General features: G+C 43.3%; 1 protein-coding gene across 1 annotated transcript; it reads right to left on the bottom strand.

Annotated features, from left to right (window-relative positions):
* Positions 1 to 1,379: 1,379 nt before the first annotated feature.
* Positions 1,380 to 3,372, bottom strand: LOC306638040 (DCN1-like protein 4). The gene has a single exon (XM_079101120.1). The coding sequence runs from the start codon at positions 3,220 to 3,222 to the stop codon at positions 2,524 to 2,526; it is 699 nt and encodes a 232-aa protein (XP_078957246.1). The 5' UTR covers positions 3,223 to 3,372; the 3' UTR covers positions 1,380 to 2,523.
* Positions 3,373 to 15,632: the final 12,260 nt, after the last annotated feature.

A 15,632-nucleotide genomic window follows, 5' to 3' on the forward strand; every position in this document is an offset into this window, starting at 1 on the left:
GAGAAAGGGTGTAGACTCAGGTACTAAAGAAAACCCAGAAGAAGGCACCCTAATTCATTTAAATTAGCCCATGCATAAGTGCTTGATGACTGTTCAATTTTGTGTGACTGAGGCAAATTCTTAAGAAGTATCTGACCCTCTTTTCTCCCCTTTAATATAACTACATAAAATCAAGAAAACAAGGGCAACCACTCTGCAACCAGCAGTCACAGAGGTTTGTGTCTCAAGACAGTTTAGAGATGACTTGGAGTTTTCTAAATATGCAAGATTATCCCTTTGGAATACTTACTTTAGTATCACATATCATAAGATACTTGTTTTTACTTGAGATTTCTTCTTATCATCAAAATGTTCACTGTGGATGAAATGGAAAATCTTCCCCTTATAACAATTATTTTATTTTGGAATAACTGTGCTTAACTCCAGATGCTAACATGTTTAAATTAATTTCTAAAATATGATGTAGATTTGTTTTGCACAAAACAACAGTTGATTAAACTTAAGAACGGTTGCTTTTAAAGTGTGATTTTTAAGCTTCATTGGGGTACATCTGAAAATGAATCAATTCTCCACAGATCCAAACCTGCCTATGGCCAATCAACACTGTACTACACACGCATGAACCCTTTCAACACATGAGTCTCAAAGCTGTTGTTTGCCATCAACGTTTTCTATTCTTTCCAGATATTAATGTATACAAAGTAATATTAATTGGTAAGGTTAAAAGTGAGACTACAAACAAGGAATGGTTAAGTATGCTTAATCACTATTGAGTTTTTTAAACTTCTGGTTTATTTCACAGCAAACCAAACCTTACTATTTGGTAGAAAAAGGAAGTAGTTGCATTCTACCATATCATGATTTTGTGTATGCACACACACTGTACATACATACAAAATTTCTGTCTTTGGTGGTTCAGTTAGGGAAAAAAATCTGAAAATCTGAACGCCATTTGCAAAGAAACTGTAAAACAGTGGTCAAGAGTAGCATTGTCTGTGTGCTTTACTCATTTATTGCCATTGAAAAGTTCACATTTAATCTAAAAGGTTTTTTGGCCAATAATCCAAACATCTTCCAATCATTACTTGCTCACGCCTGGATCTTTCTTAGAACTACAGCATTACTTGTTCAAATGCACCATTAGCTCTTCACTTGGTTAAATCATTTTGTGTTTTCACAAAACTTTAGGGACTGAGTTAGTCACTCAATAGCACCAGATAGTTGGGGTGAAAACATGTTATGTATACATTTCCTCAAGAAGGGAATGCAAAAAGGGAAAAAAAAAACCAAAACACATAAAATACAAACCTAAAATACCATCCTATTCACTCATTTCCTCATCTGCATAAATAATGGCTATCACCCTTCAGTACAAATAACTCAGGTAATGACAAGTGGCCCCTCTAGGAAAGGTCCTACTGTATGAACGGATTAGCTCAATGCTGGTGGTTTGTTGTCCACTGCCTGCAATGGACATGCTGCCAAGAAAAGCCTAGCATGAAAGAAACAAACAAAACAAAACAAAACACCACTCACTTATAGTATACCTTTTCCCAAAACACTAGGAAAGTAGACATCGCAAAAGCTCAACTAAAAATTCAAGCCACAACTAAAAGTGCTCTGCAGTTATAAATTGCCAGCGAACCAGTAGGTTTTCATGGAGGAGGCAAAATAAATCTGACTTTGAGTGGCACAGAAAACATCAGCAGACCAACACTGGCTACAAGAATGCAAAGAGCAGGTCGGGGGACCACTGAAGAAGGCTCATGAGAATTTAAACCCCAAATTTCAGAAGAAGGTGCATGTTAATTTGTTCATTTTTACCTATATTCAAGCTACTATAGTTTTAACACTAAAAAACAAAAAAAAAAAAACTCTTCCTTGCACGGTGGAAATGATCTGTGGCATGTTACATGTCTATACGGTCAAATAATTATAACTTTTGTCACTTTAAAATGCTAATATTGTCAAGTAAACCATATGATATTTGGCATATGCCACTGAAAAGTTATGACTTCTACTTCCTTCCAGAAGTTGGCCTCTTAAACAGTATGGTTAATTCTGGCAATTAATGTTTGCTTATGGTAACAGTTGTTTTCTTGTTTTCTGAAATGCTACATTTGAGACCAAATAAAGTATAATTGGTTCATTTGAAAAAAGGAACTAGAAATATGCCACAAAATTATTTTTACAATACATTTTTGCAGAAATAATCTCTAGGTGAAGCTTTTTCTTTTTATACACATATACAAAATTTAAACAGCAATATACACATAATCACAGTGAGGATGTTGGCAAATTCACCGATCTGTAGTGTAAATACAAACTGCAAAGCAGCCTCCCAAGAGAACAATGCTACACAGCAAGCAGAGCTGGCCCATTCAACAGCAAACACCAAAACATCCCTGTGAAAGGGAGACAGTGCAAGAAAAGCAGCATGCGCTTTGATACAAAGAGCAATTTATGGCTAATGGGTGACATAACTGTGGTAACAGTGACTCTCTCGCTGCTATGCATAAAGTCCTAGGACATCTGTTTGTCTTTATACCACTCCACGAACTCGTCCAATAAAACTGGCCATGCTCCATCTTCATCGTAGTTGCTGAGGTCAAGGTTAATTGCTCTGCTGAACTCCAGCACATTGCACCACTGGTCTTTGTTAATCACTTTATATTTTGATTGCTCTAAGAATTGGTGAAAAACTGGAAAAAGGGGCCAGATTTTTCCTAATAACAGTCCCAACATGCACTTGGCAGTGTTTATGTCTAGGCTGCGCTGGTCCTTTTCCCGTGCAAAGTCAAATGCGTATCTGTAAATAAGTTTAAAGTTTGTGGAATCATTTAATAATGATCTTAAGTAATCCAAAGTATTTCTGAGTTTTTCTGTTGTATCACATTGTAGAGAAGTCATTCCTTTTGACCATTCCTGTAGAGTAAAATAACTCATGTTTTGTGCATCCAATTTCCAAGCTAGGACAAGCATAACTACATTTACTGGTTCAACCCCAATGTCTTCACAAAATTTCTCCATGCCTTCAGGACCCACAACATCATCAGTACCTGCGTATTCATAGAACCACTCTAAGCACCTCTTATTTGAGAAGGCTTCTTCTTCAGTCTTTATTCTAGTTGAATCATATTTTCTATACATGCTATCATGTCTACTTTTCTTGGCAGATAAGTCATCTCCAGAGATAGGTCTTCTCTTTTTCCTTGGGGGCATCACTTTACTAAAGCAGTCTGAAGAACTGCAAGACCGCAGGCTTCCTGTTTGGTGATCGTCTTGGCCAACGTCTTCTGTTAGATTTAGCTTATTAAGGGTGTGGTAGATCTTATGAATGTTTGCCAGTGTTGAGAAATGAGAGTTCAGCTGAAAGTAGGATCCTCTCCACGAGGCTACTGAGAGGATGAAATGAGATGATGCATGACAAACACTTAGCACTGCGCAGGCCCCTAAAAACAATTCTTAAGGAAAAATTAAATCATCTCCATGAAGGTGGCCGGGTCTGTCCCAGGTGGATGATCACTCCCCTGCCCTCCTGTCCCCTTGCTCCTTCCCGGGCTCTGCACCCTTTCCTCCTTTTGCTCACCAGCTGCCGGCTGGAGTGCTCTAAATCCGAGGGGTCGAAGAGGCTCTCAGCCTCCCTCTGACCCGCGTGAGGCAGGGCAGAGTGGGAAGTACAGCCCACAGTCCTCCTGGACAGGGCAGCCTGATCCACTCCCAGGGCAGCTGCTGCAGAGGTCTAGTGGAGAGTTCCGGTGGCCGAAGCGTAGCTCTGATCGGCCTCTGGGACTGCTGCGTGCGGTCAGCTCCAGACGGACACACCCACAGGGCCGGGCAGATGGACAGCCCAGCTGGGAGTCCTGATCTCGGGAGCCCCTGGAGGGTTCTCCTCCTGGGCAGGGGGCCCGTCCTCCACAGGCCTCGCCCTCTGCAGGAACGCACTTCCCGGCCCAGACCCCGAGTGTTCTCACATGGCCTCGGCTTCCTGCCCCTCTTCAGCTGGTCACAGGCTGCTGCCACGCGGTGGGCAGGTGCCGGGCAGCGTGCCAACATTTTCGCTGATCTCTGGGCTCCCCCAGGGCCAACGAGCAGTGCGGCCCTCAAGATGCTCCCGCCTCAGCACTATGGTCGCCAGCTGAGAATCACAGGGCACCTTTCAAATGGCAGTCTGCTCTGCAGCCTCTGCAGCCTCTGGATCAGCTGGGTGTTGGCCGCTCTCCTCTCCCACAGCGTCTTCCCGTCCTGTCGGTCTGTCTAGTTTCTCTCTGTGTTCTCTCTCCCCTCTATGGGGAACCAGCACCCCTACCCCAGCCAGCCGGGCTCTGGTGCTCGTCCCTACCCTTCTTTCCATGCACCCGCCATCTTGGATCTCCTGGTCAAGAGAGTGTATCTTAATTGTTCTTAACACACAAAAAATAAGTGTGTGAGTTGAGGAATTTGCTAATTAGCCTGATGTAATCATTTCATGAGGTCCGCATACATCGAGACACTATAACATATGATATTTATTCATAAATCCTATCTTAATAAAGCTGAGGAAAAAATAAAATATTCCAGGCCAGCATACAAAATGTTACTGGTCTGAGCGTCAGGCACAGGTTTATTCCTGGCCTCCCACCCTGAGCAGGTGGGGAGCCTTCTTTGCAAACACAGGGTATATTTAGTAGGAGCCCCAGACGCAAGAGGAGGCTGCTTTCCTTCTCATCCTCACTGACTTCCATTTCCTATGCGGAGAAATGGACCTTTCCAGGTGCCTCCTAATCTCAGCTGAGTTAGAACAAAGAGAAATTGTGATCAGATTTCTATCTGAAACAGATCAAATAGAAAACCTTTCTTCCTAAGTTTTGGCTTGGTACAGATGAGCAATGAATTCTTCCTTCTTTCAGGAACTCTCTTTGGTCCTACTTGGACTTCCAGAGGTGAGGGCGTCTCCAAAATAGAATACCTCACAAATCACAGTCAAAGTGTCTGAAAGTCCCTCTGTCTGCTTCCCCACTCCCTCTTCATCTCTCCATCTCTCCATGTCTCCATCTCTCCATCTCTCTGTCTCTCCATCTCTCTCTCCATTCTCCATCTCTCCATCTCTTTCTCCATCTCTGCATCTCCCCATCTCTGCATCTCCCCATCTCTCCATCTCTCTGTCTCTCCATCTCTCCATGTCTCCATCTCTCTGTCTCTCCATCTCTTTCTCCATCTCTCCATCTCTGCATCTCCTCATCTCTCCATCATCTCTCTGTCTCTCCATCTCTCCATGTCTCCATCTCTCTGTCTCTCCATCTCTCCATGTCTCCATCTCTCTGTCTCTCCATCTCTCCATGTCTCCATCTCTCTGTCTCTCCATCTCTCCATGTCTCCATCTCTCTGTCTCTCCATCTCTCCATGTCTCCATCTCTCTGTCTCTCCATCTCTTTCTCCATCTCTCCATCTCTGCATCTCCTCATCTCTCCATCATCTCTCTGTCTCTCCATCTCTCCATGTCTCCATCTCTCTGTCTCTCCATCTCTTTCTCCATCTCTCCATCTCTGCATCTCCTCATCTCTCCATCATCTCTCTGTCTCTCCATCTCTCCATGTCTCCATCTCTCTGTCTCTCCATCTCTCCATGTCTCCATCTCTCTGTCTCTCCATCTCTCCATGTCTCCATCTCTCTGTCTCTCCATCTCTCTCTCCATCTCTCCATCCTCTCTCTGTCTCTCCATCTCTCTCTCCATCTCTGCATCTCCCCATCTCTCTATCATCTCTCTGTCTCTCCACCTCTCCCTCTCTCAATCTGTCCTAACTTCCTCTTTCTGGCTCTCTGTTCTGCAGAGCTCACTCACTCCCCTGTGGCATGTCCCACAACTGCCCACCACACAAGGGCACAGTAACAAAGGTGGTGACTCTTACTTCATTGATCTGTCCTAAATCACACAGCAGGCTCCTGAGCGTGAACCAAGTCCTGGGCTTCCAGCACTGATTCCCTCCCCTGTACCTGAGCACATGACTGCACTGGATTTATCAAAGCAGTCAATTCCAGATGAGTAGCAATTTTCGAAACTGCACATCAAGAAGCAAAACTAGCAGATAGTAGGAAATAAGAGAAATAGTTCTCATTTGTTCTTAAGTTTAGTCCAATGTTTCCCATATGGAAAAACTTTTAGTTGAAAATTCATTAATCCACAAAGTCTGTGCAGGCATTTTAAATCTGAACGCTCTCTTTATGGAAGGCCTGTTTTAGTCTCCTTGAACGATCCTTCTCCACACCCCAAAGGGCACTGTTAGTCCTATAGCCCGATATCAGAGGGAAAATAAGCAAATGGAACACAGACGTAACCAATTCAGGTTACCTTTTTATTAACCGCAGGCGTTTCCACGATCCTGCGAACGCCGGGCCCTCGCTGCGCCTTCAGGGGGTCTTCACACGCAGGTTCTTCTGAAGGTAGGAGCGCAGAGGGGCCAGCGGGGCTGCGGGCAGCTTCCTGCGCACGCAGAGATCCCGGGGAGGTCGCCAGCTGCTCCGCTGAGCCCTGCGGAGGAGGAGGCCCACGTCACGCCTGTGCACCGGGCCAGACAGGCCGGTCCAAGAGCGCTGCGCGACCTGTGGGCAGGAAGGGAGGGCGGGCGGCGGGCAGCCCGGTCCCCCTGATCAGAGGCTGCCGTGCCCTTTCACCAGGGCGCTCCTCGAGTCAGGGTCCAGGCCAGCCCTGAGGAGGCAGCCTTCAGACGAGCCTCAAAACACAAGCAGTCAACAGACATGAAGAATGTCCCCGTCTCCAGCGTTAGAGAAATGCGGATTGAACCTCACTGAGATCCCGTCTCCTCCAGTCAGAGCGGCAGCTATCAAGAACCCAAGCAACCATTAGGGTTGGTGAGGATGCGGGAAAGGTGCACTCATGGTGGGAATGCAGACTGCTGCAGCCACTCTGGAAAGCAGTGTGGAGATTCCTTAGAAAGCTTGGAATGGATCCACCATTTGACCCAGCTAGCCCACTCCTTGGCCTATACCCAAAGGACTTAAAATCAGCATACTACAGGGATACGGCCACATCAATGTTCACAACAGTGCAATTCACAGTAGCTAAACTATGGAACGAGCCTAGGTGCCCTTCAACAGATGAATGGATAAAGAAAATGTGGTATATATATACAATGGAATATTACTCAGTCTATTTTTAAATTTATTTTTATTGTAAACAAATGGGATACATGTTGTTTCTGTTTGTATATGGAGTAACCGCATACCATTCGCATAATCATACATTTACATGGGGTAATGAGGTTTGAATCATAGTTATTTTTTTCCTTCTCCCCCACCCCTCCCACCCCTCCCACCCCTCTTTTCCCACTATACAGTCTGTCCTTCCTCCATTCTTGCCATCCTCCCACCCCCCATTATGTGTCATCATCCACTTATCAGTAAGATCATTTGTCCTTTGGATTTTTGAGATTGGCTTATCTCACTTAGCATGATGTTCTCCAATTTCATCCATTTACCTGCAAATGCCATGATTTTATCATTCTTTATGGCTGAGTAATATTCCATTGTATATATATACCACAGTTTCTTTATCCATTCATCAATTGAAGGGCATCTAGGTTGGTTCCACAATCTGGCTATTGTGAATTGAGCAGCTATGAACATTGATGTGGCTGTATCTCTGTAGTATGCAGATTTTAAGTCCTTTGGGTATAGGCCAAGGAGTGGGATAGCTGGGTCAAATGGAGGGTCCATTCCAAGTTTTCTAAGGAATCTCCACACTGCTTTCCAGAGTAGCTGCACTAATTTGCAGCCCCACCAGCAATGTATGAGTGTACCTTTTTCCCCACATCCTCTCCAACACCTATTGTTGCTTGTATTCTTGATAATCGACATTCTAATTGGGGTGAGATGGAATCTTAGTGTAGTTTTGATTTGCATTTCTCTTATTACTAAAGATGGTGAACATTTTTTCATGTTTGTTGATTGCTTGTAGATCTTCTTCTGTGAAGTGTCTGTTCATATCCTTAGCCCATTTGTTGATTGGGTTATTTGTATTCTTCATGTAGAATTTTTTGAGTTCTTTTTATATTCTGGAAATTAGTGCTCTATCTGAAGTATGAGTGGCAAAGATATTCTCCCACTCTGTAGGCGCTCTCTTCACTATTGCTGATAGTTTCCTTTGCTGAGAGAAAGCCATTTAGTTTGAATCTATCCCGGTTATTGATTCTTGCTTTTATTTCTTGTGCTATGGGAGTCCTGTTAAGGAAGTCTGATCCTAAGCCAACAAGGTGAAGATTTGGACCTACTTTTTCTTCTATAAGATGCAGGGTCTCTGGTCTGAGTTCAAGGTCCTTGATCCATTGTGAGTTGATTTTTGTACAGGGTGAGAGATAGGGGTTTAGTTTCATTCTGTTGCATATGGATTTCCAGTTTTCCCAGCACCATTTGTTGAAGAGGCTATCTTTTCTCCATTGCATATTTTTTGGCACCTTTGTCTAGTATGAGAAAATTGTATTTATTTGGGTTTGTGTCCGTGTCCTCTATTCTGTACCATTGATCTACCTGTCTATTTTGGTGCCAATACCATGCCTTTTTGTTACTATTGCTTTGTAGTATAGTTGAAGTTCTGGTATTGCAATACCATTCTTCCTACTAAGGATTGCTTTAGCTATTCTGGGTTCCTTATTCTTCCAGATGAATTTCATGATTGCTTGTTCTATTTCTGTAAGGTACATCATTGGGATTTTAATTGGAATTACATTGAATCTGTATAGCACTTTCAGTAGTATGGCCATTTTGACAATATTAGTTCTGCCTATCCAAGAACATGGGAGATCTTTCTATCTTCTAAGGTCTTCCTCAATTTCTTTCTTCAATGTTTTGTAGTTTTCATTGTAGAGATCTTTTACCTCTTTGGTTAGATTGATTCACAAATAAGGCTACTGCAAATGGAGTTGTTTTCCTCATTTCCCTTTCAGCTGTTTCATCATTTGTGTATAAAAATGCTTTAGATTGATGCGTGTTGATAACATAGCCTGCTATTTTGCTGAAATCATTGATGAGATCTAGAAGTTTTCTGGAGGAGAATTTTGGATCCTCTAAATATAGAATCATGTCATCAGCAAATAGTGACAGCTTAAGTTCCTCTTTTCCTATTCATATCCCTTTAATTTCTTTAGTCTGCCTAATTGCTTTGGCTAGAGTTTCGAGGACAATGTTGAATAGAAGTGGTGAAAGAGGACATCCCTGTCTTGTTCCCGTTTTTAAAGGGAATAGTTTCAGTTTTTCTCCATTTAGAATGATGTTGGCCATGGGCTTAGCATAAATAGCCTTTACAATGTTCAGGTACGTTCCTACTACCCCTATTTTTTCTAGTGTATTGAGCATGAAAACACTACATGGGAGAATATCTTTGCCACTCATACTTCAGATAGAGCACTAATTTCCAGAATATAAAAAGAACTCAAAAAATCCTACATGAATAATACATGTTGTATTTTGTCGAACGCTTTTTCTGTGTCAGTTGAAATAACCATATGATTCTTATCCTTAAGTCTATTGACATGATGGATTACGTTTATTGATTTATGGGTGTTAAACCATCCTTGCATTCCAGAGATGAACCCCACTTGATCGTGGTGCATGATTTCATAATATGTTTTTGGATACGGTTTGCCAATATTTTGTTAAGGATCTATATTCATCAAGGATATTGGTCTAAAATTTTCTTTCTTTGATGTGTCTTTGCCTGGTTTGGGTATGAGGGTGATATTACCTTCATAGACTGAGTTTGGTAGGGTACCCTCCTTTTCTATTTCCTGATATACTTTGAAAGTATTGGAATGAGTTCTTCTTTGAAGGTCTTGTAGAACTCAGCTGAGAATCTGTCTGGTCCTGGGCTTTTCTTGGATGGTAGATTTTTAATGGCTTCTTCTATTTCATTGCTTGATATTGATCTGTTTAAATTGTGTATGTCCTCCTGGTTCAGTTTGGGAGGAGCATATGTCTCTAGAAATTTGTCAATGTCTTCGGTAGTTTCTATTTTGTTGGAATACAGATTTTCAAAGTAGCTTCTTATTATGTTATGTATCTCAGTGGTGTCTGTCGTGATATTTCCTTTTTCATCACGAATTTTAGTAATTTGAGTTTTCTCTCTCCTTCTCTTTGTTAGTGTGGCTAAGAGTTTGTCTATTTTGTTTACTTTCTCAAAGAACCAACTTTTTGTTTTGTCAATTATTTGAATTATTTCTTTTGTGTCAATTTCATTGATTTCAGCTCTGATTTTAATTATTTCCCATCTTGTACTACTTTTGCTGTTATTCTATTCTTCTTTTTCTAGGGCTTTGAACTGTAATGTTAGGTCATTTAGTTGTTGACTTTTCATTCTTTTCTGGAATGTGCTCCATGCAATGAATTTTCCTCTTAGTACCACTTTCATAGTGTCCCAGAGATTTTGATATGTTGTATCATCGTTCTCATTGACCTCTAAGAATTTTTTCATCTCCTCCCTGATGTTCTCTGTTATCCATGTTTCATTCAATAGCATATTATTTAGTCTCCAGGTGTTGGAGTAATTTCTCTTTTTATTTTGTTATTGATTTCTACTCTCAGTCCATTATGATCTATAGAACACAAGGCAGTATCTCTATTTTTTGCATTTCCTAAGGGCTGCTTTGTGGCATAAAATATTGGTCTATTTTCGAGAAGGTTACATGTGCTGCTGAGAAGAAAGTGAATTCGCTTGTTGACGGATGGATATTCTATATATGTCTATTAAGTCTAGGTTATTGATTGTGTTGTGAGTTTCTATGGTTTCTTTGGTTTTTCTTTGTAAGATCTATCTAGTGGTGACAGCGGTGCGTTAAAGTCACCCAGAATTATTGTGTTGTGGTCTATGTGATTCCTGAAATTGAGAAGGATTTGTTTGATGTACAGGGATGCACCATTGTTTGTTGCATAAATATTTACTATCGTTATGTCTTCCTGATTTATGGTTCCCTTAAGCAGTATGAAATGTCCTTCTTTATCCCTTCTGACTAACTTTGGCTTGAAGTCCACTTTATCTGATATAAGGATGGAAACCCCTGCTTTTTTACTGAGTCCATGTGTGTGGTAGGTTTTTTCCCATCCTTTCACCTTTAGTCTGTGGATGTCTTTTTCTATGAGATGAGTCTCTTGCTGGCAGCATATTGTTGGGTCTTTCTTTTTAATCCATTCTGCCAGTCTATGTCTTTTGATTGAGGAGTTTAGGCCATTAACGTTCAGGGTTATTATTGAGATATGATTTGTATTCCCAGTCATTTGGGCTTATTTTTGGTTTTTATGTTGGCTTGGTTTCTCCTTTGGGTGGTTTTTCTCTAAGGTATTCCTCCCTTTGCTGACCTCCTTTGTTGTTTTTCATTTCCTCCTCATGGAATATTTTGTTGAGAACATTCTGTAGCGCAGGCTTTCTATTTGTAAATTCTTTTACCTTTTGTTTATCATGGAAGGATTTTATTTCATCTTCAAATCTGAAGGTAAGTTTTGCTGGGTATAGGATTCTTGGTTGGCAACCATGTTCTTTCAGAGCTTGAAATATGTTGTCCAGGCCCTTCTAGCTTTTAGATTCTGGGTTGAGAAGTGGGCTGCTATCCATATTGGTCTCCCCCATATGTAATCTGATGCTTTTCTCTCATGACCTTCAAAATCCTATCTTTATTTTGAATGTTTGGCATTTTCATTTTAATGTGCCTTGTGTGGATCTGTTGTGATTCTGTGCATTTGGTGTTCTGTAAGCCTCTTGGATCTGATTTTCCATTTCATTCTTCAGGTTTGGGAAATTTTCTGATATTATTTCATTGAATAGGTTGTTCATTCCTTTGGTTTGTATCTCTGTGCCTTCCTCAATCCCAATAATTCTTAAATTTGGTCTTTTCATGATGTCCCATAGTTCTTGGATATTCTGTTCATGATTTCTTACCATCTTCTCTGTTTGGGCAACTTTATTTTCAAGATTAAATATTTTGTCTTCATTGTCTGAGGTTCTGTCTTCCAAGTGGTCTAGTCTTTTGGTGATGCTTTCCATTGAGTTTTTTATTTGGTTTATTGTTTCCTTCATTTCAAGGATTTCCATTTGTTTTGTTTGTTTGTTTGTTTGTTTGAGAATCTCTATCTCTTTGTTGAGATGATCTTTTGCTTCCTGCGGTTGCTCTGTCAGCTTATTGGTATTATCATTCATTGCCTGCATTTGCTCTCTTATCTCATCCTTTGCTTCAGGAATCATCTTAATCATGTATAATCTGAAGTCCTTTTCTGACATTTCTTCTAACATACTGTCATTGGATTCTCTTAATATAGAATCTATTTGTTTGGATCATTTTCTTCCCTTGTTTTTTCATGTTGTTCATGTATCTTCCCCTCTAACAGTGCAGATCTGGGGTATTGCAGATTTCCCCCTATAGGCTTATAGTGGCCCTATAGGTTTCCAAAACCCTTTCTTTAAGGGGAGATCAATATTAGCAGTGCCCAATTCAGACACTATGCAATCCTAGACCAAATAGCCCCTATGAGGACAATAACAAAATTGTCATAATAAACAGAATGAATTCAAATATTATCATCAGTAAAACAAACAGATTTGCAATAAGGTCTACATTTTCAAATGGAGGACAAAGAGGATGCAGAGGGATGTAGAATGTGGCTGTTAATGGGATAAGAAAAGAATATACAGAAGTTCTAGATAATAGAAAGGGTGAGAGTGTAATCAAAAGAAATTGGATGTTAGCATGCAAAAAAAGGGAGAAAGAGACTCTGAGGGAACAGGTAAACAAAAGGAAAAGAGAGCAAGAAAAGTAAAGAAATAAAAACTTAAAATTTTACCATAAGGAGAAAAAAGAAAATCTACAGTATAACAGTCATATAGTAATGAAACCTCCCAGAGTTCAGTAGCCTGATGCATGAGAGGTACCTGACAGTGAGCTTCAAGCCTCCAGCAGGCGTCTCAGGATGGTATTTGCTCCACCTAAAGATTGGAGCTCGGGCTTCCAGGATTATCCAAGATGGCCGCTCTGGCTTCAAAATGTGTTGGCAAATGGGGAGCTGCAGCTTAGGGTGTGGATGTGGTCAGCTGGAGGTCCTGGAGGCGGGGTGCGGTTGGTCAGGCAGGGGTCTTGGAGGTCAGGTGTGTTTTGTGTGGTTGTGGGATCCTGGAGGCCGGGTGCAATCAGTCGGTTTGGGGTCCCAGTGATAGGGCGCAGTCAGTTGGTCTGGAGGTCCTGGCAGCAGGGAGCAGTCAGTCGATGTGAGGGCCCCAGATACAGGGAGTGATCGGTCAGGCTGAGGCATCCTGGAGATGTGGTTCAGTCAGTCTGGCCAGGGGTCCTACAGGGCCTGGCTGTTGTCTCAAAATGGCGGCAACCACGTGTAACCAAACCTTCAGGTACTGTAACAGTGAACTTCCAGGCAACAGCAGGCAGCTGGTGCTCCACTGGCGGTTGGTGATCAGTTTCTGACTGTTGTCGGATGATCGGGAGGTGACCCTTGTGTGGTGGGTGATGGATAGGTGTAAGGCAGGCGATGGACAGGCGAGAGGCAGGCAAATGACCCTCAGTCTTAAAGAAGAATGAAGTGAGGGCGTTGGCAGGTAAATGGATGGAGCTGGAGAGTATCATGCTAAGTGATGTAAGCCAATCCCCCAAATCCAAAGGTCAAATGTTTTTTCTGATAAGCAGATGCTGATTCATAATGGGGAGGGGGAGGGAAGAATGAAGGAACTTTGGATTATGCAGAGGAGAGTGAGAGAGGGGAGGGGTGTGGATGGGAAGGGTGGTGGAATGGGACAGACACTTTTAACCTGCATGCATGTGTGACTGTGCTCCATGTACAGCCAGAGGAATGAGAACGTGTGCTCTATTTGTGTTCAAGTGCATTCTATTGTCATGTATAGCTAATTAGAACAAATAAAAAAAAAGAAAGGTTTTCCCCTCTTCTTCTGCCAGGCGGGGACAATCACAGGTTCCCAAGAGCCAGGTAGGACAAGGACTTGGGTCATCAGGACCGAGCAGAGCCATTGTACTGACAGAGTGGGCCTCGAGCCAGGTGAGACATTCTTGCACAATCCGGCTGCTGGGACACTCGCCAGCCTTGGAAGCGGCACCACATGCAGCTGAAGATACTTAGAACTGAGAAACGAAAACAAAGGATGTGGTCTCTGTGGCTCCCTGGCCGCAGGGATCCGTGTGGTGTCCACGCCTGTAAATCATCTTGAGAGTAATCAACTGGCAGGTCCAGGGAAGCAACTCTGAGCCGCGGGAACACAGTGACCAAACGGCTGTGCCAGAGCATCAGACGGCTCTCTGCTTTGCTTCTTTTCAAATGTCGTCCTTGTTATGCTGTTTTTCCTTCCACAGGACACCTTTGGGCTTGGCGGAAATGAGCTGCAGACTGTGGAGCCTCACGGAAGTGAGCTGTGAGCCTCCCAGCCGCTGCTGTCACGTCCAGCTGTAGCAAGATGACCCCACGGGGTGGGAGGGGCAGATTGCGAGAGCACTCTGCTCCCCCTGATAAGGAACGTGCTTCCTGTTTCTCTGCAAAGACAAGAAACCTAAGCCACGTGTCAGCCAGCACTAGAGAGCTGGGACACTTTTGCTTCCTAATTTGAGACTTGGCTTTGGGCTTTTGAAAAGCTGCCTTTGAGACCCTGGGCTCTTCTTCGGCTACCTCCAGTTGTGCTGCAGAGAGAAGAAAAGAGATTTCAGGTCTCCATCTCTCCCTGACACCAGACTAACAGCCAGGCGTGGTGGCACACGCCTGTAATCCCAGCAGCTGGGGGGCGGGTGGGTGAAGACAGGAGGACCTGAGTTCAAAGTCATCCTAAATGTCTCTGAAAAAACACGAAGTTGGACTGGGGATGTGGCTCAGTGGCCGAGTGTCCCCGAGTTCAATCCCAGGTACAAAAATAAAAGCCAAAACTGAGAAACATGTCACTTTCTCCAGCTCACCACAGACGATTGCAGGAGTATTTTTATAGTAATATGCTTTTAACTCAAAACCGTTTTATCACTGTACACGAACCGCAGGCCCAAGATGAACTGTGTCGGTCTCTGCAGTTGAGGACCAGCCTGGACTCCTCACGGCTCAGGAACACCGACCCTGCCAGTGTGGGGAGGAGGCAGAAAGTGCCTCCTGTTAAAAAAAGACAACGGGAAAGAAAAGCCGTGTCCCCTGAAGCCAGGTCACACCCTGCGTCTTGGGCTTTGAACATTAGGTGCTCCCCTGGGCAGTGCCATTAGAGGCCTGAGGAGCAGAGACCTGTCCACCAGGGGAGGGGATGCGAGAACCAGTCAGCGTCCCCAGGATGCATGTCGGTCCCAGGAGCCTCGGGTGTGCCAAGGGGAGGCGGCCTCCGTGTCCACAGAAGACAACTGTGCAGCTGGACGTCAGGCAACACGAGGCTGAGCTCAGTGCCCAGGTGGCACCGCCATGCCAGCCCTCGGCCTCTGGGGTAAATTACACTCCTGCTTTAGGAAACAACACTGGTTTCTGCTGCTTGCAACTCAGAAGTTTGACGGATTTGCCTCCTCGGCCTCGGCCTCAATCTGCAATCCTGTAGCAGACTCCCTCCCCTCCCTCCCCTTCCCTCCCTCCCCCTCCCTCCCCTTTACCCCTCCCCTCCCCCTCCCCTTCCTCTCCTC

This window comes from Sciurus vulgaris (assembly GCF_902686455.1).
Source record: "Sciurus vulgaris genome assembly, chromosome: 10".
Lineage (NCBI taxonomy): Eukaryota > Metazoa > Chordata > Mammalia > Rodentia > Sciuridae > Sciurus > Sciurus vulgaris.

Excerpts from the sequence above, each read along its gene's own strand:
- LOC306638040 (XM_079101120.1), bottom strand. The coding sequence starts at position 3,222 with ATGCCCCCAAGGAAAAAGAGAAGACCTATCTCTGGAGATGACTTATCT.